This window comes from Myripristis murdjan, chromosome 16 (assembly GCF_902150065.1).
Source record: "Myripristis murdjan chromosome 16, fMyrMur1.1, whole genome shotgun sequence".
Taxonomy (NCBI): Eukaryota; Metazoa; Chordata; class Actinopteri; order Holocentriformes; family Holocentridae; genus Myripristis; species Myripristis murdjan.
This window is the reverse complement of record NC_043995.1, coordinates 7,950,103-7,973,391: the sequence shown is the minus strand read 5'-3', so window position 1 is coordinate 7,973,391 and position 23,289 is coordinate 7,950,103. Positions and strand designations below refer to the sequence as shown.

General features: G+C 40.1%; 1 protein-coding gene across 1 annotated transcript in view; it reads right to left on the bottom strand.

The window, feature by feature from the left end:
- Nucleotides 1-23,289, bottom strand: part of LOC115373316 (CUB and sushi domain-containing protein 3-like) — a 285,861-nt gene that overhangs the window by 122,160 nt on the left and 140,412 nt on the right. The window contains exons 29-31 of the mRNA XM_030071637.1: nucleotides 21,051-21,238; nucleotides 20,453-20,647; nucleotides 15,902-16,018 (exon numbers count right to left, since the gene is read on the bottom strand). Coding sequence (XP_029927497.1) covers nucleotides 15,902-16,018; nucleotides 20,453-20,647; nucleotides 21,051-21,238 — 500 coding nt within the window. The remainder of the gene's footprint in view (nucleotides 1-15,901; nucleotides 16,019-20,452; nucleotides 20,648-21,050; nucleotides 21,239-23,289) is intronic.

Here is a 23,289-nt window from a genome sequence, read left to right as displayed (position 1 = left end):
GTAAAGAGTTTCAAACAACTGCCCATTTAGATGATACCAGTGAATGATGAATCATAATTAACAACAAATAACAAAAGAATAAATAACAGTGAATTCCCCATAAACCACACTGCAAATTACTAGGAACAATCCTGGCCCACACCAAACTCCTCACACCAAACAACCGAAACAGCTGAAATAAAGTCATGCAATGTGAGCTTCTCCAAGAGGGCATCTGGGCAGTGTCTTACTGCAATATGACCTTTAATTTAATTAAAAGACCTTTACTAAATGACATGTCAAATGAGAACAGTATTGTTTATCGCAAGAATAATAATTAAATCTTTATCCTCAGTCAAGAGGAGTGAGAGAAAGTAAGAGACTAAGAGCCTATGACAAAGAACACCAGGGAATTATGTAAATAATGTCCTGCATGAATATTTCCAATTAGCCATTCTTGATTATATCTATGTGTACATGCCCTTGAAAGTAATCTGATCTTCCTCCAACCGAATGAATGGACATGGCCGATTGGATCGCTACGTCTGTGATTCAGTGTGCGTGTCTTTGCGTTTGAATGCCTTTGTGCATGTCTGTGAGCGTATATATGCATGCATTATCTATGGAGCAGATAATGGTCTCAATCGCACTCTCTGGCACACAGGCATTGTATGGATGCTAAACACTCGGTCTACCTCTCTCTCTCTCTTTCCCTCCTCCCTCCTGATGAAGACGTATGAACAGCAGAGAAAGCATATTAGTATGAAATAGTACCACCATCTTCTCTTTCGACAAGTAGGTTCAATCTGTTAGAAACACCACTGATGAACAGCAAGGCCTTGGTTCCTACAGATCTGTTTCTTCAACAATAATTAATCTCTATTCTGTATAGAGGACCTTATTGATTTTCTAAATAGGAGGAACCGGTACAGAGTCTACATTTATTTAGAAAATAAAAGTCAAACAGTTAAATGTGAACAAACTGACAGCTGGTTCTCCTTCTAGTTAACCCTGTAGGATGTGTAGTGAACATGAGTAACACAATTTGGTATGGTGTCACGGTGACAGAAATCTTAACAGGTGAAAAACAGACAGCTGCTCTAACCAGCACACAAACATGCCAGTAAACCGTTACTGTGGCAAAGCTGTGAAGAGCTGACTTCACTCAGCATACTGTTAGCCAGCAAGAGCCCATTTTCACCCAGAGTCACTGTATTAGCTACATGTGCCTTAAGGCAACACACACAAGGCGAATCTGAAAAGGTGTTAAAGATATTGGTAACACAGGCACTAGCTAAAGGTAAGAAAAATGGCAGCATATGTTTGTCCTTCTGGCAATGAATTATGGAAGAGCTACCTGTCATCTTCATTTTGTAGCAGTACGAAGCCTCTCTGGCATATAGTCTCACAGTGCAGCAATGTAAGCTGTTATATCAGCCACAGAACTTTAAAAGAAAGACACAGAAAGATAGAGAGAGAAAAAGAGAGCGAGAGAGGGAGAGTGAGAGAAAGAGAGAAAGGGCAGAGTAAGAAAGAGAGAAGGAATAAGAAATGGAGAGAGCAGGACGGTGGGAGTGTGGGGGTGGGTACAACAATTTCTATGTTTTTATAATAAAGGTGACTCACTACTCGCTCTGTGTGACATGAAATAGATCGAACACAAACAGCAGCCAAAGACAAATGACAACCAGGAGCTTTGATAAAGCAAAAACCCAAAATGCACATGCATGCATGCACACACAGACACAAGTGCACAGAGACATACAGACATGCGCGCGCACACACCACTGTTCTTTCTGTGTTGGGTGGTACGGCAGCCGATGGCTGAACCAGTATCTGAATAAGAGATGCTTGTTCCCTTAGGGAGAGCTCATGCCTCGGTATTAGCATACCAGCACCATGTTATGCAGAACAGGCTGCACATCATAGCTTTGCGCGCGTGCACACACACAGTCTCTCTCTCACTCTCACACTCTCACACACTCTCTCTCACACTCACTCACACACACACACACACACACACGCACACACACGCACACACACACACGCACACACGTACAAATGTGCATGAATACACATACTCTCAAGTACAGAGCTGCTCATTTCTCTCTCTAATCCAAAGCTAGCCAAGCATGACTCCAACCTGCTCCTCCACTGTAATCACGTCCAGCTATTAAGTCAATAAATCATTGTAAACTTGTTACCTAATTTATGCAAGACTATGATGAATCTTTTGTCCTCTGGGTGTAGTAGTGGTAGTATAACGCATCACACGCTGGAACAACTGAATGTGTTACTTTTCACGCTTGCATGTATGCATGTTTTACCTCTATACTTCACCTTGAATTTGCCCAAAGCGATTAAGTTTCTCTGATCTCATTTCCATTTCTCTCGGGATACTTGATCATGATATTAGTGCATTATCTCATACCACCATGCTCACTGGGAATTGATAACACAAAACTGCACAATTACTGGTTGATCCTAATCACATGTGATGCTAATCTAATTCTCTTTTCTTCTGAAAACATAGCTATTTTGAAAAATGTGACAAGAGGCTGTAGTGGCTACAGACTGGTGGTTTCAGACAGCCATCTGTAATGGATTCAGGAGACTGTCTTAATAAATCATGTGATTAGGGAAATCAAATAAGAATCAGGAGGTTACAAAGGCACACATCAGACTAATTTATAGAAAGTGAATGGACTGCAAAAAAAAAAGCACAGTCAACCCAGGACAAAGAATCACAGGTCAAAAGATGCACACACTGTCGTGTGACATGGAAGTCGGACACAAGTTGAGACATCACTGCAGTGACACTTCCAGTCCCAAAAATTGGTACAATCCAACATTCAAGACAAATGGGTCTGTTTGATCTTGAAGTGTTTGAAAAGTCTTCCAATGCTGTCTTCAACAGATTCTGCCCTCCTCTCTCCAGTAGGTCAGCAATCACAAAACAGTGTTCAAGAACATGAAATAATCCACAGTGGATGATGGCTGAGGGTTAACTATATTGTGCAACAACATGACAAACAGACTGGAATCATTTATTCAAAAAATATCTTTGCGGATGATAGAATACATGTAACAAAGGCCAACCATAAAATATGGTTACTCTACCTATACAGATATTTAAATAACTGGGAACAAACCAAAAAATGGTTGTTTTGACAAGGCCTTACCCTCTTACCAAACACACGTAGTGAGTACTGCCTATGACTCCCTTGTGCTTTTAGATCAGCCAAATTTTTTTGAGGCATCAATTCAACCAGGAACTGGAAATGTTCCACAGGAACATTTTCATGCTGACTCAGACCATAAATTTCCTGCAGATTTTTCAGTGGCACATTCATGTTGTGAGAATCCCCTTCCACCTAATCGCAAAGGTGCTCAACTGAGTTGAAATCTGGAGAAAAAGCACACCTCTGGAGTACATTAAAGTCACTGTTATGTTCCAGGAACTATCTACAGATGACACACACTTTGGGACATGGTGCATTATCACACTGGAAGCATCCACTTTTGAAAGGGTACTCTGAGGGTATGAATGAACCCATCTGGTCAGTGACAATGTTTAGTTCAGTCAGGACCACATTAGTCAAAGAAAACTTTATTGTCAGTAAATTATATTTGGCTGTATGGCTCTGCTCTGCGACCTCCCTGCCCTCCCATGCGTCCACATGGAAGGCTTAAGGCAGGGAGAGCAGCAGCAAAGACACCCACCCCCAATATGGTACAGAACAGAGCAAGCATCAATGACAACAGCAATGACATTGATTGATTAAGTCAGATACAGCACATAAAGGTGTGTTGGGGTGGGGGTGGGGGGTCTGCAGGGGAGACAGCAGCGTTAGGCAGGCTGAAGTAGTTTAAATAAGGCGCCCTGTTTGAGATTTGCCAAATGAAAGCATAGAAGGGAATTAGCTGAGCTTTCAGCTGATGTGAGCTGCTTGGAGATCAGCAGTTATCAGCTGATGTAGGCTCAACTCTATGTTCAGTGTATTATGGTGTATTAATGGTGCCCATTTGGTACAAAAGGGCCAACTGTGTGCCAGGAAAACATTCCCAAGACCATTACACCACCAACAACAGCCTATACTGTTTACAGCAGGCAGCATTGATTGGTGCTGTTTGCTCAAAATTCCAACTCTGCAATCAGCGTTGTTTATTTTGAAAGCTAAAAAAAAGAAACATCTTCAAGTATCACATTCCTATGTACCTATCAATCATATTGGATGGGTAAGCAGTTTGTTTACTCAAGATAAAAGTTCACAGACTAATTTAAAAGCAAAGCAAGATCAGTTGTTCTGTCAAAGGTTGGGTCAGTGCCAGTGAAACTAAATACTAAATAAGGTCTGTATCTCTTCCCTATAGACTGAACTGTGGAGGAGACTGAACAAGAGCAAAAGGAGGAGGAGGAGGAGCGAAGAGGTTGGAGAGTAGACAACATATCTGTTTGGCTGCTGTTCTCCCTCCACTATAAACTTTGGCTGCACTTCTCAGTTTTTGTCTAGCTTTTATCATCATCTTGGCTTTTGGGACAGTGTCCTCTTCTTGTCAAAAACAAGGGCATATGCTGCTGATAGGATTATTACAATACAACAGGGGAGAGAAATGTTATAATCACAGAGCAGCTCTCTCAAGTCTCAGTCTCTCCTCTTTCTCCTATTTGATCTTGGAATGAATAAATGAACAGAATGAATGAATATGACCTACAATATCTGATCACTCACATATGTGTATGTGCATGTGTGGTTGATGTGATTATCCTTGAGGAAATTCAACTCTGCCACACAGCAGCAAATTCTGCAATGCAAGGTAGAGATGCTTCTTGGAGTGTGGTGGAGTGTAGCCTGCTTATACACAGGCCACTTGCCAGAGTTAAAAAAAATATTGTTCAGCGATATTTTCTCAAAGAAAAGTTTCATTTGGGCTTTGTTCAGTGCAAACTTTCTTTTTGCACATTCATAATTTTTATGCTTGCCAGAAGGGCAGGCATCTATATTGTTGCTATGAGACTGCAGGATTTTCAGGGGTCATTAATGATCTGCGCATGTCTAAAATGCTTCTGGTAGCAATTAGGGCTGTGCCGATCATTATGTTTTGTAATAACAATTACTGTCTTGCAAATAACTGCGATTAACAATTTGAAAACACAATTTTACTTTTTCCCCTACAGAGACATAATAATGAATAGAGCACATGAAATAACAAATAAATAGGTCACAGTTTAAAAATAGTATACTGTGATTTTTGAATACAAATATGGCGTTGCAACAAGATCCATGTTGCTCACTGTGCTACAATGCAATGAAAAGGTTGGACCAGGGGATAGAGTGTAAGTAAATTGCAAACAGTTTGCCCTCCCACACTAGAAAGGTCTGACCCTATGAATCTCCTCTGCCAAACAGCAACAGTCCGCACAGCATTACAGCTGATGTCTGCATCCACAGCAGTCTAATAACCTCGTGTACAAAGGCAATAAAATGTTATCTATAAGGTTTCATTCCCGGAATCAAGCAAAAAAACTAAATTGCTGTCTCTGTTCATATTTAAAAAATATGACAATATATGCAGTTAGAAAATGCATGTACAGCAATTACAGTGACTGTGCTGGAAACAGTTTTTTCACTCATGGACTAAAGTGGCAGGAACACGCACATTTTCGAGCTTTGCAGACAGGGAATAGGTGAAAAAGAACAGCTACTACCATGCACTATTATGCTTGGAACAAAGCTTGACAAGCCACAAAAGATGAGAATTAGTTAAAGTATTTCCTGATATCTTGTTAAAGTCTGGCAAAAGAAAGGTTCAAGGACATGGGAGATGTTTTCTCTCTGACAAATTCTGCTCAGGAAATCTTGCCAATATGCAATCAAAGTACCACAATTCCTGGAGATTCTCAGTGTAAAGGCTTGTGACATGCACCAGATGCAGTGGTTGGTGATATGACCTTTGAAAATTTTCTCAAAATGCACTTTTTCCAGTTTTCTCTGATGAATTATCAGAAAACATTGACACCTCCAGGATACCAATGCTTGTTTCTATTACATTATGTCACAGACATTAAACTGGTACAGTTTTGGTGTTGAAACTTCCATTTTTCCCAAGATATTGATGTTCAAAGTTGGTTACAGAAAAAATTGTGTTGAAGAAAAAACTGATTTTGCTTAAGACTGTGACAACTAGGATGGATGTTAAACTGACTTAGTTGCAGATTTTAACAGAGCTGAAGTGTATTTTTCAGCCCTGAAAATTTCATGTGGCTATCTCTTTTGGGAATGAAGTTATGAGAGCTCCAAATGCTAGAAAAAAATGACATGAACAAAAAAGCGTGAAATTTTGACCTACCCGCATGTACTTTAAAGACCTGTAACTTAGAAAATATTCAGAGTATGAATGTAAAATTTTGCATGGCTTCTTGGAGTATGCAAGAGATATTGTAGAAAAAAACAGCTGATTCTGAGGAAGTCAGGTGGGAATTTGTTTCTGAATTTGCTAATTTTATATGGAATGACCCCAGTATCATGTGACTGTCAAATGCTAGGTGCCATTAACTGGTTACATTGTAGGATTGCAATATTTCAGTTTCATTATATTTTATCAATGTATGGCTGAAAACTGGACACAAATTTCACTAGCACATTAACTTGGAATGGCGATAAGGCAGTTTTGCTAAAGGTTTCTAGTTATCAAAAATAAAGACACCCTTCAGCCTTCAGAAGTGAGTATTTTTCTATAACAGGGTATAAGGGGTAGATTATAGACTGTGCTGCTCAGGCATCATGCGCAAGTGAATCACTGATGCTTGACTACATGGGTCTCTGTCTCTCGCTGTGTCTTTCACTCTGTGTCTTCCTGCCTGGCTTAAGATGTATAAACAGCAGAGAGCATGTAAAAACTATAAAAATAAAAAAAGTCTAATGCCATCTTCTCTCGCAACACATGTAGTGGGATTCATTTGATAAATCAAACAATCAATCAATCACATATTAAAATGATAATTCTTATAAATTATCAAAAAGAATCCACTTCCAAATCCGTTAAAAATGAATTTTACAGTAATTTCAGTAGGTTAACAAAACAGTGATTTTTTTTTTTTTTTTTTTTACATTTTTAAATCAGGGGCCATATATCTTGTGATATGTAATCATTTAATGATCTGAGAATGTGATGTGTCACACACTGACGACTGATAATTAAGCACAAATATTCTGGTTGTTGTTTTGTTTTGTTTTTTTTTTCACACAAAGCAAAAGTTGCTTATTTGTTAATAATCTCTTTGCTCTGCTATCACTACACCCTGTTTCCCATTCTAGTGAGCTTCAGCTGACCAAAACATTTCTGGTCTATCTAGCTATGCTGCCAAAACAGCAGAAATTAAATGTTTAGGGAACAGATAGAAGCAGCAACTGGTACACAGCCACTCTGGTAAATAATTATTGGGCCATGCTGTGAAAAGCAGACATCACTCAGCACACTGCTAATGTAACTGAAAGCCCAGAGCCTACAGTCACTGCATTAGCCGCCTGTGCTTTAAGGTAAAATATGCACAAGGCCTGTCTGAAAAGGTGTTAAAGACACTCATAGCATCGGCAATAGCTAAAGGTAAGGAAAATGGCAGCATATGTTTGTCCTTCTGGTTATGAATTATGGAAGAGCTACCTGTCATCTTTGCTTTGTGGCAGCACAAGCCTTCTGAGATTCTGGGCAGTGACAGCATACACAAGCCTCATTTACAGAAACCAGAGGGATTGTATGACAGCACAGACACATATATTTTTAATGACCCATTATCACAGTGAAATTGCATCAGCCCTTTTGGCAGGGAGTGTGGCTGCACCTTGGCACAACCTGCATACAGTCCATTAGGCCTCTGATCTTGGCAAAGAACACTTCTCTATGGATTGAAAGAGGGAAGAGTTCTCAAAAGAGAAGGGGGGACAGCTTATGTGCTTGCAGCATTTTCTCCCCACTTTTTTAAAATGTCTGCTTGGGTCTTCATTGTCATCTTTACCGTTCAACTCTTAAAACAGTGTATTCTTCAAGGGCATCTCTGACAGCTAGCAAAAGTCATGATACCAACAAAACAAGTACTCAAAATCTCATTAACTCAAGGGATAAGCTGAGTAAATAAAACACCATACATTCAAATCTGACAGAGGGAGTCTTTCCACTTACACATCCTCAGTCATACCTGTGCAGCCCCAAATTGAAAGCTCATTCCATGCCACGAGTTCATGGATTTTATTAGGTTGCCTACACTGACTGCAGTGTATGCACTGAGGCAGTCAGGCAGGGGAGCGTTATTTGTGTGGGATGCAGCAAGTCATGTACCAGGGTGGCCTCAGGCATAATCTTACTCTCCACTGAACATCACTGATGAGTCAACAATCAGCCCCCGGGGTCAACGTTTTTATGATCACTCTCAGCGGCACTCTGTCTCTCTCTTTCTCATCCTTGTTCTCTGGGTTTCTGTCTAACTCATTATCACTTCCATTTTTTTTTCATTCTCTCCAAGATTTTCAAACTGAGTCAAGCTCTAGCTGCTTCCTTCTTGTACTTAGGCTCACTGTCTTTCCTGCTCTCAATCTCTACATTTTCTTGCTCTTCTACTCACTCTCTCTCGCTCATTCTCTGTCCAACTTGTTACAGCTCAGATTTATTACTGCAATCTGTCAGTGCTCCTGTCTCGCCCCCTGACACATTCTGTGGCAACCATTATGCATATGTTGTTGTTAGTATAATATAGACATATTCTGAAGCTATAAAAAGCCCTGGGCAGACATGGAGATGACTGAGTGTTGTGACTATGAACTCATATTCACCAGTGACTCATTATGAAGATCCTTCAGGTAAGAAACTGCATTATGATGAAGTGCAACTTCAGGCAAACTAAACTACATAGTAAGCACAGAGTGTCGACTCCATTAAAAATAAGCTTGACAACTCTTTGCTATATAACTTTGTTAAGATTTGGGCTGGCTACATGTAGTTAAAATATATTATTGCAGAGTAAAGCTTGAGTAACAAGTTTCATTTTCAGCTTCTTGAGGTTAGAAAAAAAGAGTAATTGTCGCTGGAATTTTAATGAGATCTTCATAGCCTTTGAGTGGATTTTACCATGAATAAATAGCATATAAGCCTTCACTGATTGGGAGAATTTGGCTTACCCATGAAGCTATCAAACATTCATAAAGGGGGCCAAACTGAAGAAACATACCCTCCAGGCTAAATACAACAATCAATTTACCTACAAGAATGGTTTGGCATATTTGCATCAATGATAGGTGTGTTTGTGTGTAGGAGTGTGCTGTACAGGTACACCAGTTTTGCTTCATCAATATCCCCAGCCAGTCAGCCTACCTGCTTTTCTCTAAGCAAACACAACACCCTGTTAGAAAGTAAAAAACCAAAAAAGTTACACAGTGGCCACTGAACTTGGTGTAAACAAGAGAGAGTGTATTCCTGTGTGGCGGTGTATGTTTATATGCTTACAAGCAGTGCCCACGGCAAAGGTTGGCTGCCACAAATAATTCATCTCTTCAAAAAAGAAGCAGGGTTATTGTTTGAAATATGACTACAACAATTATTTCTGACAGGATAAAACAGTAAAGGCCAAGAGAGATGCACACTGTACCTTAATGACATCTGAATGGTGCAAAATAAAATTAGAAATGCACAGAACGTAATATTAATGTTGTAGTACCAAGAAATGATGGGTCACAAATGAAATGTGCACCCATTTTATTCAGTATACTTGCAGTGTGTCTTGAGCTCTGGAGTCTGCTGCCAGCTCTGTTTATTATCCTTTTTATGATCAACACTTGCGATACAGTATATGAATGCCTGCCATTACAACTATAGACTTGTAAATCTCATGGGATGAGAGAAACCACCTAATACCTAAAATGTAAATATATGTCATGTAGGCCACACAGAAGTACATCATGAAAAGGCACAAATCTGTTTGTATTACAGAGGCGATGCTTCAGGCAGAGCTCCACTGGGCTGCAATGTGGTGCATTATGATGGTATGGATGGATGTTCATTGTTTGCACGCATTATGTTAGTATATCAAGTGTGAAATGTGGCGTGGCAAAATGAGGTCCAAGGGAAAACAGACTCAGAGTTAGCTAAGTGCGAAACCAAAGGATTTGTTAAGCTAGCAAAACAACAACGGAACACAGTCCACCTATACAAACTGTACTGTGATGTCAATGTGTGAAAAAATGCATGTCAAAAACCAAAACAGCCAAATGAAAGTAAACTTTCACAACCCTTGTTATGCGCTGGGAATCTGACAGACAATCTGAACCACATAGCCTACGCTGGTATACATTTGAGCTTTTTATTTATGAAAATCCTCAGTAGAGGACCTGATGAAAAAAGTGGCTAAATAGGCCATGAATATTATATCTTTCATGCAAAACAAGTCCATGGATGAAGTATAATTCATCTGCAGTTATTGTGAAAAATGAAAAATGCCAGTTTCCTTCATTGTCCTGCTTGTACTAATGCAAATGTATGCTGATGCGTGTGAGCTTATTCTTCAATAGCCTATCTGCCCATCAAAACTGCCTAATTTCTCTGTGATGAGCACTGCATTTATTTTGTTTTATTATGCTGTCCATATGATAATCCATGAAAAAGATTTTTGGTTGTTTATTTTTTAATTTATGTAGCCTAGTTTAGAGAGGGAATGGTAAATAAACTTTTTTTTTTTTTTTTTGATAGCCGAGTGGCATTGTTGTCATTATAACAGAGCCAGTGATAAGGTCAAAGGTCAAAGCTCAAGGGAAATCAAATCTTTCTGCAAGTCAGACTCAACACCAGCTGCAACACTACAGCCTTTAACGTTCACCCAAAATAGATTAATTATCCTTCACTTAATACGTTGATGAATATATAAATAAATCATTACATACATGCTTGAATCATGGCATTCTAAAGTAATTCCAGTGTTCGCACCCACTCTGTTTTATCTACAGATCAAAAAGCTTGTAATTCAAAAATGTTACAGTAGGAAATGTAAATTGACAGTCCATACAAGCTCTCACTTTACCAAATATTCCCATCAAATTCCACACATAAGAAACAGGTGAAGTAGGGCTGGGCAACATGGAAAAAATCAAATATCACATTACCACTGAGCAAATACCTGAATATCTGTGTTATGATGATATTACACAAAGGATGTCTCCTGCAAGGCCAAACTATTGCTGGCTTTCTTTGGATGCTGGTCAAGCACAGGAAATTCATGACTTGAGTATGTTATGATGATACTGTTGGGATGACTTGGTGCTTTCATAAGGCATAGATAGATAGACTTTGTTTATTTTTATTTATTATTTTGTACTGTAGTATTTGGTTGCAGTATTATTTCTCTTTTGAAAGGCAGCAACTATTAAAAACATTTCTAATCAATAAAACTTGCAAGTCAGGCGATGTTAGCCAGGTTTGTTACCTTTAGCCAGCAAAACTCCATGGTTAAGGTTAAAGAAAGGTTAGGTTTAGGCATAAAAACCACTTGGTTAGAGTAACGTAAAGAAATGTTTTAAACAAACTCTATTGGCACTGGACTCAAACTCAGGTCGCCTGGGTGAAAGTTAGTAGTTTGACTGATCCGCCACCCTGCCTTTGTCCTAGCGCGGACTTAGGACTACATGATGGCAAACATTCATGCAATACATGACAAACATAATCCAATTACAAAATACTTTCCCCTTGAAAGAATGCAGTTTAGTTGTATGAGAACATAATGTTTAGGAAACGGGGATGAACATTGTTTGCAATAATACTAAACAATAGCCAAACCAATGTTTAATATATCTTTGCAAGGTCCATGTTATCCCCTGCAACTATACACTGAAAGAAAAAGACATCCATCCATCCATCCATGTAATGCTGTCAGCTCTCAGGTATTAATCCCTCAGGTTGCAGGGCCACAATCATGAGATGATATTTCTCCCTGACCTTCTCCTGCCAGTTCAACCAGCTTGACACAATATCTCAAAGGCTTATGGCACGCAACAGGTCATATGCGGGACAGACTTAGTCCCACATTAGATACAATATCCTAGACTTACACATTTCAATTACCTCGATATTGGACACTGAAATGTGGTGTCTGCTATAACATTGCCCATAGGTTAGCCTCAGCTGCCAAGCTGGTACCCACAGAACCCCTTACCCCCAAACACAGATATAGACACACACACACACACACACACACACGATCTAACCAACATGATTTACTAAAAGAAAAACTGCTTACTTAACCGTAAATTGTACACACTAGTACACACAAGTTTGTGCCTAAAATGAATGTTTCCAAAGTCACTTGATATTACAGGACTTACAAGGCATATTCTCCATTAATCAGAGGTAGTGATTACATTACATTATTACTCGATTACAATGCATTTTATTTTATTTCTCAAGGAGACTGCTGATGCACCTTACACTCCTGGATGTTGACACGTCTGCCAAACCCTGGAACAGAGCTACAGTAATGCCCGCATTAGAACCAGAAATGTGATGGAATACATGTTTAAAGTCTCAGTTTTGCTGCCTCCACTGCAGGTGGAGCCGCTGTATAGTCCAGAGTATGACTGCTATTTTCTCCACAATATTCGCCTGTGGATAGATGTAAAGAGGGTGATGATGAGGATGATGATACGAAGGAAGAGATGGAGAAAGGAAAAGATGAAGACCTCCTCTGCCCAGTTATGTCAGGTGCATCAGGACTTGAGTGATAGGAGAATTTTTTCTACTGACTTTTTCATGTATGGCCTTTTCACTATGACCATTTAAAATAAAATCTAATAAGGCCTCTCACTAGATGGAGCGTTGTTTTTTTAGTTGTTTTTTTTTTTTTTAAACTTGCCTGATTACAGAAAATAATGACTGATTAATTGCTGTTTCTTGATGACATCTCACTAAAATAGATCAAATCAGTTTCATCCATTGGCATTAATGAAAAGCATGACACTCTTCACACTAAGCTTGGAGGAATCCCAGCCTGGCTCCACAGAGGGATGAAAGCCTCTTGTATTTTGCAGCTAGGGATATGATACTGGTATACAGGCCTTCAGAATTATGCTCTGCTTTCAGCTACTGCATCAAAAATTCAAATATTTCCAATGTGGCAGACTGGAAATATTTGACCTCTCATATAGAGTATCTTCCACACGAGAGGTGCTTGGTTTAGATAATTTTAGATCTCATGCTGCAATATTTGGGTCTTTTGAGTTCACAGCTAGAGATCTACTGTGGCTACACAGTATACTGTTACTGTTTTGGACTAAAGATACAGTTTTAAACATGTTAAATCATAGCTGGTTCCCTGTTGCTCTGTTAGAGCACCACTTAGAATATATTTCCCTCAAGCCACCAGGCAGCAAATATCTTGTTCATCATCAGCGGCACTTTTCAATAGCCTCCGTGACTGCACTCTGTCAGTCTCCGTGGAATAAATTCACTGGCCCAGGTGGGAATGCTGCTCGGTGACTTCCACACTCCATTAAGCTTTTTCAGGCAGTTTAAAGAGACTGCAATTGTATGCAATATTTATAAAAGAAAACCTGTGGGTTCCTGGTCTCCCTGAGTAGTGGGAACTGGCAACAGAGGATCTAAACTGTCGGGCTGGATCATCACACGGGGGATTAATCTGTGTTTCGTAAGCACAGGGCTTTACTGAATAAAAATCTCTGCCTACAATTTCAGCAGCTCTTTATGACTAACATGGAATATTGAGCAGAACTGCATCATGGTCCTCTGAAGATGTACTGCTGAATTATGTATATACAGAGGCGCTTGGATAAACTAAGCGACCGTGCGTTTGCTTGCTCCATCTATTCCCCACAGCACTCCACAGCTTGACCTTCCTCTCCATTACCTACGGTATAGAGCATTTTTCATGTCAACACAATCAATTTTTGTTTGCCCTGATCCTATTCTGCTTTCACGCCTCTTGCTGGAGCCCTTGCCCTGCCATTCCTCTGGTTGTGTTCCAGTGCATGTATAAGACTGGAGACCTGACCTGACAGAAGGAGCGTTGGTCTCCCAACAGTATGCTGGTATGGAGTGCATATACACTATATTACCAAAAGTATTCGGTCACCCATTCAAATGATCAGAATCAGGTGTCCTAATCACTTGGCCTGGCCACAGGTGTATAAAATCAAGCACTCAGGCATGCAGACTGTGAAACAAGACATTTGTGAAAGAATGGGCCGCTCTCAGGAGCTCAGTGAATTCCAGCGTGGAACTGTCATAGGATGCCACCTGTGCAACAAATCCAGTCGTGAAATTTCCTCGCTCCTAAATATTCCACAGTCAACTGTCAGCTCTATTATAACAAAATGGAAGCGTTTGGGAACAACAGCAACTCAGCCACGAAGTGGTAGGCCACGTAAAGTGACGGAGAGGGGTCAGCGGATGCTGAAGCGCATAGTGCAAAGAGGTCGCCGACTTTCTGCACAGTCAATTGCTACAGAGCTACAAACTTCATGTGACCTTCAGATTAGCCCAAGTACAGTACGCAGAGAGCTTCATGGAATGGGTTTCCATGGCCGAGCAGCTGCAGCCAAGCCACACATCACCAAGTGCAATGCAAAGCGTCGGATGCAATGGTGTAAAGCACGCCGCCACTGGCCTCTAGAGCAGTGGAGACGCGTTCTCTGGAGTGATGAATCACGCTTTTCCATCTGGCAATCTGATGAACGAGTCTGGGTTTGGAGGTTGCCAGGAGAACGGTACATTTCAGACTGCATTGTGCCGACTGTGAAATTTGGTGGAGGAGGAATTATGGTGTGGGGTTGTTTTTCAGGAGCTGGGCTTGGCCCCTTAGTTCCAGTGAAAGGAACTTTGAATGCTTCAGGATACCAAAACATTTTGGACAATTCCATGCTCCCAACCTTGTGGGAACAGTTTGGAGCGGGCCCCTTCCTCTTCCAACATGACTGTGCACCAGTGCACAAAGCAAGGTCCATAAAGACATGGATGACAGAGTCTGGTGTGGATGAACTTGACTGGCCTGCACAGAGTCCGGACCTGAACCCGACAGAACACCTTTGGGATGAATTAGAGCGGAGACTGAGAGCCAGGCCTTCTCGACCAACATCAGTGTGTGACCTCACCAATGCACTTTTGGAAGAATGGTCAAAAATTCCTATAAACACTCTCCTCAACCTTGTGGACAGTCTTCCCAGAAGAGTTGAAGCTGTAATAGCTGCAAAAGGTGGACCGACATCATATTGAACTCTATGGGTTAGGAATGGGATGGCACTTCAGTTCATAGTATGAGTAAAGGCAGGTGAGCGAATACTTTTGGTAATATAGTGTATACCGTGCCTATAGTTCATACGAGATTGCATTGGCCAAACAGCACATTGAGCAATGACAGTGGCCTTCACTGACCTTGTTTGTATATTTATGGTGTAGCCATTGGCTTGATTCTCTGCCAATTCAATTGTCAGATATGAAGTAAGTGAACATTGACTGCATACTAATACGGCAATAGACTAGCATTTAACCTGAGCCTCTGTGGCTGTAACCTTGAAATATACCATTCCAAACTTACAAAACTCTGAAATGTATGCGATGGAAATTAAGCACTACAGGGAAATGAATTATGCAAGTTTGAATGTTTTGTTTGGTAGTGCACTGTGAGCCATGACCAGCTTCGTAAGTAAGCCTCCATTTCTTCAGAGACATAACAATTCCTCCATCCTCCTCATTAACCCAAAACTCACTGAAAACACAAACAATAATCTGTCTCATATTCTCTGTCGCACTTTATGTTTGCAGAAATCTCTTTCTGGATTTCCACACAATACACAGGCTCCATACAGCACTTAGGTAGACCATATGTGACCCTTCAATTCTAAACAGTGAAAATAATGACCTAAAGGCTTACCAAAGTCCCCAGGGACAAAGATGTCATAGATGCAGGTCTGGCCTTTGGTATAATTACGAGGGTAGTTTGGGGAGAGCACGGTCCCCTCTGATCCTGTGGAGTGACCTCCGCACGGAGCTGTGTGAATAGGAGGGGAGACAAACAAAGAAACTGAGCTTACAACTGTGAAACAACAAGGTTACAATACCTGGGGAAATAAGGCAATAAAATACAATCAGCCAATCCATTGTAACTGGCACAAATGCACAGGTAAGCATTTCACACAGGGAAATAAGACAGAAAAGAGTCACCTTTGAACTTTTAACTGCTAACAAATACAATTTTGACCAGCCTACCAAAAAATGACATTTGTGGGATACTTTTGAAACATTTTCAAAAGTAAATTGAGCCATACAAAGACCCAGAAAGAAGAATGAGTTGTGTTCACAGGCTTAAAATTCTACAGGGAACAAACAGCCAGGGAGGAAAAGTACTTTTTTCCTTCAAACAAACTAAAAACACCATCAATCAACAACTCTACCAAAACACAAAACTCCCAAAACTTGTTTTGGGAGTTTCAAACATTTTAACTAAGACAGCCTTCCAATCAGCAGGCAGCTCTATAATAAAACAGTTAACTGAAATGTTGACTGGAATAAAATGTTTATTATATTTCCAGTGATAACAGAGAAGACTATGTATTAATGGCAGCATACTGTATGCATAACAATGCTACTTTCAAACCCCAAGCTATCTTCTCTCAGCAGAAAATACCAAGTTGGAGTCAGTTTTGTTTTGTTTTGTTTTTTTCTTTTTTTGTTTTGGTTGGTGTCATTTTGCCGGAAAGCAGGAGTTATATATGGAGGCCCCTAACCACAAGGAGGGCACAGCAACTATCCTTTAAACAGCAGCTCCAAAAGAAAACCATTAAATTTTCTACATAGCCTTGCAAGCCTTTATCTCAAAACCTTTTTCCTTGTGCCATCATCGTAGTGTTGACAATGATTCAATTGGCCACTGGGTTCATTAATATCAACTGAGGTCTGTCCTGCACCTGCGTCGCATCTCGGCATCCTATCTTAAGCCGTTAATGATGTAGCTAATTTGCCAAGAGGCCCCCTAATGCAGTTGCCTCAGACCTCACGGACTGAGCCAGCAGGTGGGAGAGCCTCGACTGTAAACAAACACACTCTCATTTGTCAGAGGGAAGCTGTCACCAGCTGCTCAAATCCCCATGTGGCCAAAACAATGCACATGTCACTGCTTTTCCGTTGAACAACGCGGGGGAGAAGGAATACAAGCGAGCAGAGGCACCACTGCAGAAAGATGAATCAGCAATTAATCCAGGTTTGGTTGTTGGTGGAACATGAGGCATGTAATCAAACATACATGTTGACAGCAAGCGGAAATCCATTCCAAGTCTTCTGCAGGTGAGTGAAACGGATTCTGCAGTTAAAGCTACATGCTTTAATGTCTGCAGGTGGGCAGGTAAGTGCAGAGGAAAGAAGAGGCAGTGACACATTCATTTTGTGTTACAAGCTTATCAGTGGGTATAATCTTAACACCTATAAAAAAAAATGTCCAATGTAATGTTTGATGCTTCTGGTTAAAGTATTTCCAAATGTAGATTCTCCTAAAATCCAAACATTGACAAAAATTAGGTAAAAGTTTTGTGATATCCAGTCTATTAAGTGATAAATGAGAATGATTGTTCTATCAAATAGAAAGGTGACTGCAAATAAATGGGTGGTAGTTTCTATATACATTTTGAATTAACTGGACTGTAAGGGTATTGACCCAGCCTTGCAATCCACTTCATTCAGACAGACATATGGGCTAATGCAACAGTCACAGCACAATAGACATCTAACATATTGAATACACATCTAACGTACTGAAAGGTGAATGTGAGAAATTCCCTTCATTTTCGGGAAGACAGAATGAAAACACTAATTGGAAAGCTGTTGATGACTATTAAGTGAAGTTACACAGAAACTATACAAGCAATGAATAGTTCCTTGGTATAACAGTGGGTGTCCTTCTTGCCCACAGTTCTCATTCGACCTGCCTTGATTAAATACTTTGAATAGTGAGAGAGAGAGTGCTTGACTGTTTTATCATGAGACTGTCCACATCTTCAGCTGTTTTTCTCTACATGAGCTACAGCGCAGGGAAAACCTGCCAGCAGTATGTCCAGTTAAATGTATTCTCTTTGTACTGGGCTGTAAATTTGTACATCTATAAATTGCTAAGAACTATAAATCTGTAAGAAATCTTTATGTTAATACTTTTTAAAAGGGTAACTTTAACTAATGTTAGTTCATGCAAGAACTAATTCTTAACGAAGGCTTTAATATATTTATTCAGGTTTAGTAAACAATTAACTAATGCAGCTGCAAATGTTGAACTTATTTTCTGAATTTATTATCAATAAAAAGGCATCCTCAAAACAGCACTAACTTTGACTCAGTCCTTTGTTAAATTCATAATTTTGTAAATATGATTATTTCATGATGTTTTAATTATCACTAGACATGAATTCATATTAAATAACTCTTGTATAACTTATTTTGCATTACCTGCAGTGGCTGCTCCTGCTTTACCAATGTCCAGTTAAAACAAAAATCTTATACCCTCATAACATAATGCACAGTAAACTCAACTAAATATTTGTGCTGTGCCACTTTGTATTGACAGAGAAAAAAGTGTAAGACAGAATACTAAATAATGATTCAAATGAGTCAAAATGAAATATTCTTGTATTTTTATAACACAATTCTGTTATTTACTATCCAATGACACCATCACAGACTTTTGAACAATCTCCCATTATATGAAGTGTGTAATTTTACAGATTTCAATGTGAGCCGACACTATGGCAGGATCCCATCAACCAGGATTTAATCATTTGAAGAGTTATGGACAAAGCGGTGAGTAAGTCTCCACGCTTGTTGGTCCATCCCGCCCACTTGTGAACAGTGCCTCCTCACTTTATGTCTCACCCTCACTGCCTGTTTCAACCAGAAATGTGTTGAATTACAGAAGCAAGACACCATCAAAATGCCCTTTCCTTGTGGCTTGCTACCAGTTGAATAACTACAGTATGTCAGTACATGTGAAGAAGAGGCTGCCCCCACTTGGTATTAACAACCGTCCTAAGAAATCCAAATACAAGTAGATATCTGTCAGTCCATCCACACTCAACTAGTATTAACATGCGTCTCACCTGCCCACTTGTGTTCAGATCTCACTTTCCCGTTCTATATGCAAATAAACAGGTATCATTTCGGTGAGAGAGAGGGAGAGAAAAAGTGTGTGAGAGAGAGAGCGAGAGAGAGAGACCATAAAATGGAATTCCCACTTTGCAAGTCCTCCTTCCACACAAAAAATATAAATAAAACGGCATTTAACAGGCAGCAGGGCCATCTTTGCACACTCCTCCCTCATTTTAATATGTCTGAAGACGTATTTCACATCTGTCAAAAGCTCGACCTGATCACGTTCAGGCTCTGGGGTCTGAAAGATTGTGTTTAATCACACTGGGGCATGAAACTTAAGAACTGTCGCTGCCTCCGAAATTTATATTGAAGAAAAAACCCTGCATATTGTTAGAGACCCCTTCACATTTCTTGCATCAAGTTTTTAGGGGAACTCATTTCCTATTAAGGGGAGCTGAGCTCCTCCTGGCTCACCTGTAGTTCCCACCCTGCAGGTAGACAGTTTGAGTTTTAATTCATTAACCAGCTGCTTTATAGGCGACCTGCACACACCATGTATGTAAAGACCTCAATTACATTGTGTTTTGCCTTCACCCAGACTCATTTCCCCTCTACTGTAATGATAAACGTAGAGCTTCTCTATGAATTATGGCTACTGATAATGTACAAAGTGGTGTCCCATTTCCTTGGTAAAGATTTCAATCCCTTCCCTCTTACAGCTCCATTCTGAAGGGTTAGGGCCAAGGGAAGGGAACTGGGATTGGCCCAATGTCTGCTTGCCAGGCCCAGACAGACTGTACCAAGAAGTTTTTCATTTTCCATGGAGCAAATAACAATTTATCTTTGCTGTTTTAAGGTGTGCAACCACCATTCAGTAACATGTTGTAAATAAAGATGATATGCGGCTGGCATCCAAATGGTTCCCCCAGGCTAATGCCCCAAAATCTTTTTGACACACCGCTTAGTTAACAGATGTTTCTATCATAGAGGTGTCACATTCTGTCCTCTGCACTTGCTTCACTACTGCCCCACCCACGACACTACTAGAAGACTGATTTTATTTGTTTGGCAGCCTTCAAAATGAGCGATGAAAGATCTGCAATGATCCAAGTGCACCTTCTTTGATAGCACAAATTGCTCTGTGCTCCAAATTTGCTTTTCTTGCATTGTACAGGAATAATGTCAGCAACACTAAAGCTGTTTTGTGTCACATAATGGCAAATCTTGGCTGAATTGCTGGAGCCTGGCTCTCTGCTATTCTGGTCCTCCATTTTTGCCTACAGACTGAATCAAAATCACCACTGGTTCCAGTCCCCCACAGGAGGTATAAAATTCTTAACTGCAGGACTGTTACCTTGACAGCTGGGTTTGGCTCTGTCCCACTCTGGTCTCTTGCTGTTGCCCATGATGCACGTCAGAGTGGAGTAGCCCTGCAGCAAGTAGCCAGCCTCACAGTGGAATGTCACCATGGATCCTAACTTGTAGTCAGCTCCCATTCGAGTGCCATTCATCACATTCCCGGGATCAAAACATGCCTCCCGCAGTTTTGCTGCCAATTGAAAAAAAAAAAAAAAAACCAAAGCATTCAGAGCAGCGACAATAGTTTAAAATACTGTTTCTAATTAGGTGAAATTATGTAAGAGGTTATATAGGATACAAAGGGCTGTTTGATCTAACAAAGTGATGCTGTTAAAAAGTAATATACATCAGGGTTAGTAAAATATATTGAAAATGTATGAGGGTGAATCTGAGGCTATTCTCACAGTTGGCATCTACATCAGAGAAAGTAGCTGTGTGGCATACTTCAAAAAGCTTATTTACTTATTCATTTATATACAGATAGATATATGCATCCCACTGCTCTAATATCAGAAAAGTAAGCTGTTTATTTGCCAATATACAGTAGAATATCGTATCCTCTCAACACGTATACAGAACCCTATTCAGCATACCTTTGTATTCCAAATGAAAGCCAGTATAGCTCACAGAGCCGTCGCTACGGAATGCCAAGTACATAAAGTTGGATGTGCTCTCAATCTTTTCAGGAAGTTTGCTGTCTTGGAAACTGCCAATCAGATGAGTGTTGCTGTCTGAGCCATCGTAGATATACAAGAAATCATAGTTGGGCTCAATACTGAAGCTGTGACAAGAAAAACAAAACAGACAAATAAAAAATAAAACAGTTATTATTTTTTGCCAAGTCTTAACCACCAGATTGTACAGATTGTGTGAGAGATTTAGAATGCATCGGGGTTTTAAATTGAGAGTGTGCACCACGGTGCTACAAGTGAGTCATGCCAAGCGATTTGCTTTGCATCTCTAGACAAAGAGATAAAAAAAAAAAGATATCTCCCCCAAGAGGTGAGAGGAGATTAAATTGTTGTGACACTGCGGTAGCACGAAATCTTCCCAGACGGCAATGGCAATGCAGTGTGAAAAGATCGTTTCATATTGTAGCGCTGTATATCAAATCACATGCTGCAGTGAGAGAGAGTGGAGCATTTGTTTTCAAAATAATGAGCCTGGTTTATGACAAAAATGTAAATAGCTTGGAGATAATTGCATTTGAGTTGGATCAAGGCAACTCCAATTTAGAATCATAACTCCATCCTTTCATTTTACATCCCCAAGAGAGAAAGCAGCATTGTGCTAACTCCATTAGATGTTCGTTTTGAAGGACAAAATCTGAAAAGAAACATCTTTCTCTTTCACCTCTGGAGGAAGAGCGGGTGAGGGTGTAGACGGAGCAACTGCACCTTGGATCCCTTTCCACCTCGTCATGGAATTATTATGCAATTAATATTCATCAACACTCACGCAAAGGGAGGGCCTGCCAATGAAAAAAGCATGCACAGGCCCATCCGTGACACTCTCTCAGTGTTGCTGCTTAAAATTCAGATTTCCATTAATAATGTAAAGCTTATGTGTATCATTCAGCATAGGAAATGATGTGGGTTCCTATATCACACTTTGACTGCAATATATTTATTCTGAAATCTTCATTCTATTTCAGTGAATATGGAAGGATTGTCTATATTCTAGGCAGAGCTTGACATAATTTTTTTGGCTCACAAGCCACTGTGGCTAGTGGTTTTCCAAAGTCCCTAGCAACTCAGTATTTTCAAAAGCCTAAATTCCCGGCCGCACTGCAGAGAATATGGAACACATCATGTTCCATATAGGTTCAGCAAGGAATGTGTTATTTCCTTCCTCCCGTGTGTGTGTGTGTGTGTGTGTGTGTGTGTGTGTGTGAGCCACCTGCCAAAGTGGCTGGTATGCATGACAGTGTTACATTCCACTACCGAATTCTGCCTGCATTTGGTGGGTTGACGGGTGTTAATGTCAAGCCCTGCCTCTAGGTGCCTGTAGAAGCGATGCTGCTTTTTCCCTATCACCAAGTACACCTGGACACAAACTCAGGTCCTCTGCTTAACACACATGGCCAACTCTGCTCAATACTCTAATGTTATAGCTGGTTCCACCGCAGAAAGCAAGCAATTCCATGGCACAAGCTGAGCCCCTGTGCACCCACTGAGAAAAGAGTCCATCCTGTTTCAGGTAAGTTACAAACATACAGTACCATGGGTTTAGGGAAAGCTTCATCTTGTAAGCCACTGGACCATATTCTAAAGGAACAACACTTTTTTTTTTAACCTCTTCAGTATTCCTGATCCAACCTGTTGTCCATATCCTGCAAAAGCCTTGTATTTCCAGGTTTTCCATTTTTACACTCCTGCTTTAAATGTCAAGTGACAATCGACACCTGAAGAATGCATTACAACCCAGGATTGTTAAATGTCAAAAAGTGGATTCTGATATTAACTCTTTCATGTGAAAAATGTGTGACAACTCTGTGCTGTAAATTGTCAACAACACATCTGTTAAAAACACAGTTCTTTTAGAATTAATAAAAAAAAACAATTATTCATTTGCCCATATGAACAAATAAATAAAGTAAACAATATATAGCAATAAAAAAAATCCCCATTACCAGAGACACTACGATTATAAAATGAGTCTGTGCACTGCACCAGTTTACAACAGGAAATTCTGAAACGTTAAAAAAGAGGGCATGTCAGCGTAAGACGCACTATCAGTCATCATGCATTCAGATTTTGCAACTTTGATATTTATGATGACTCCATGTATGACTCTATGATTTGACTAAATACACGACATGACTGTTCACCA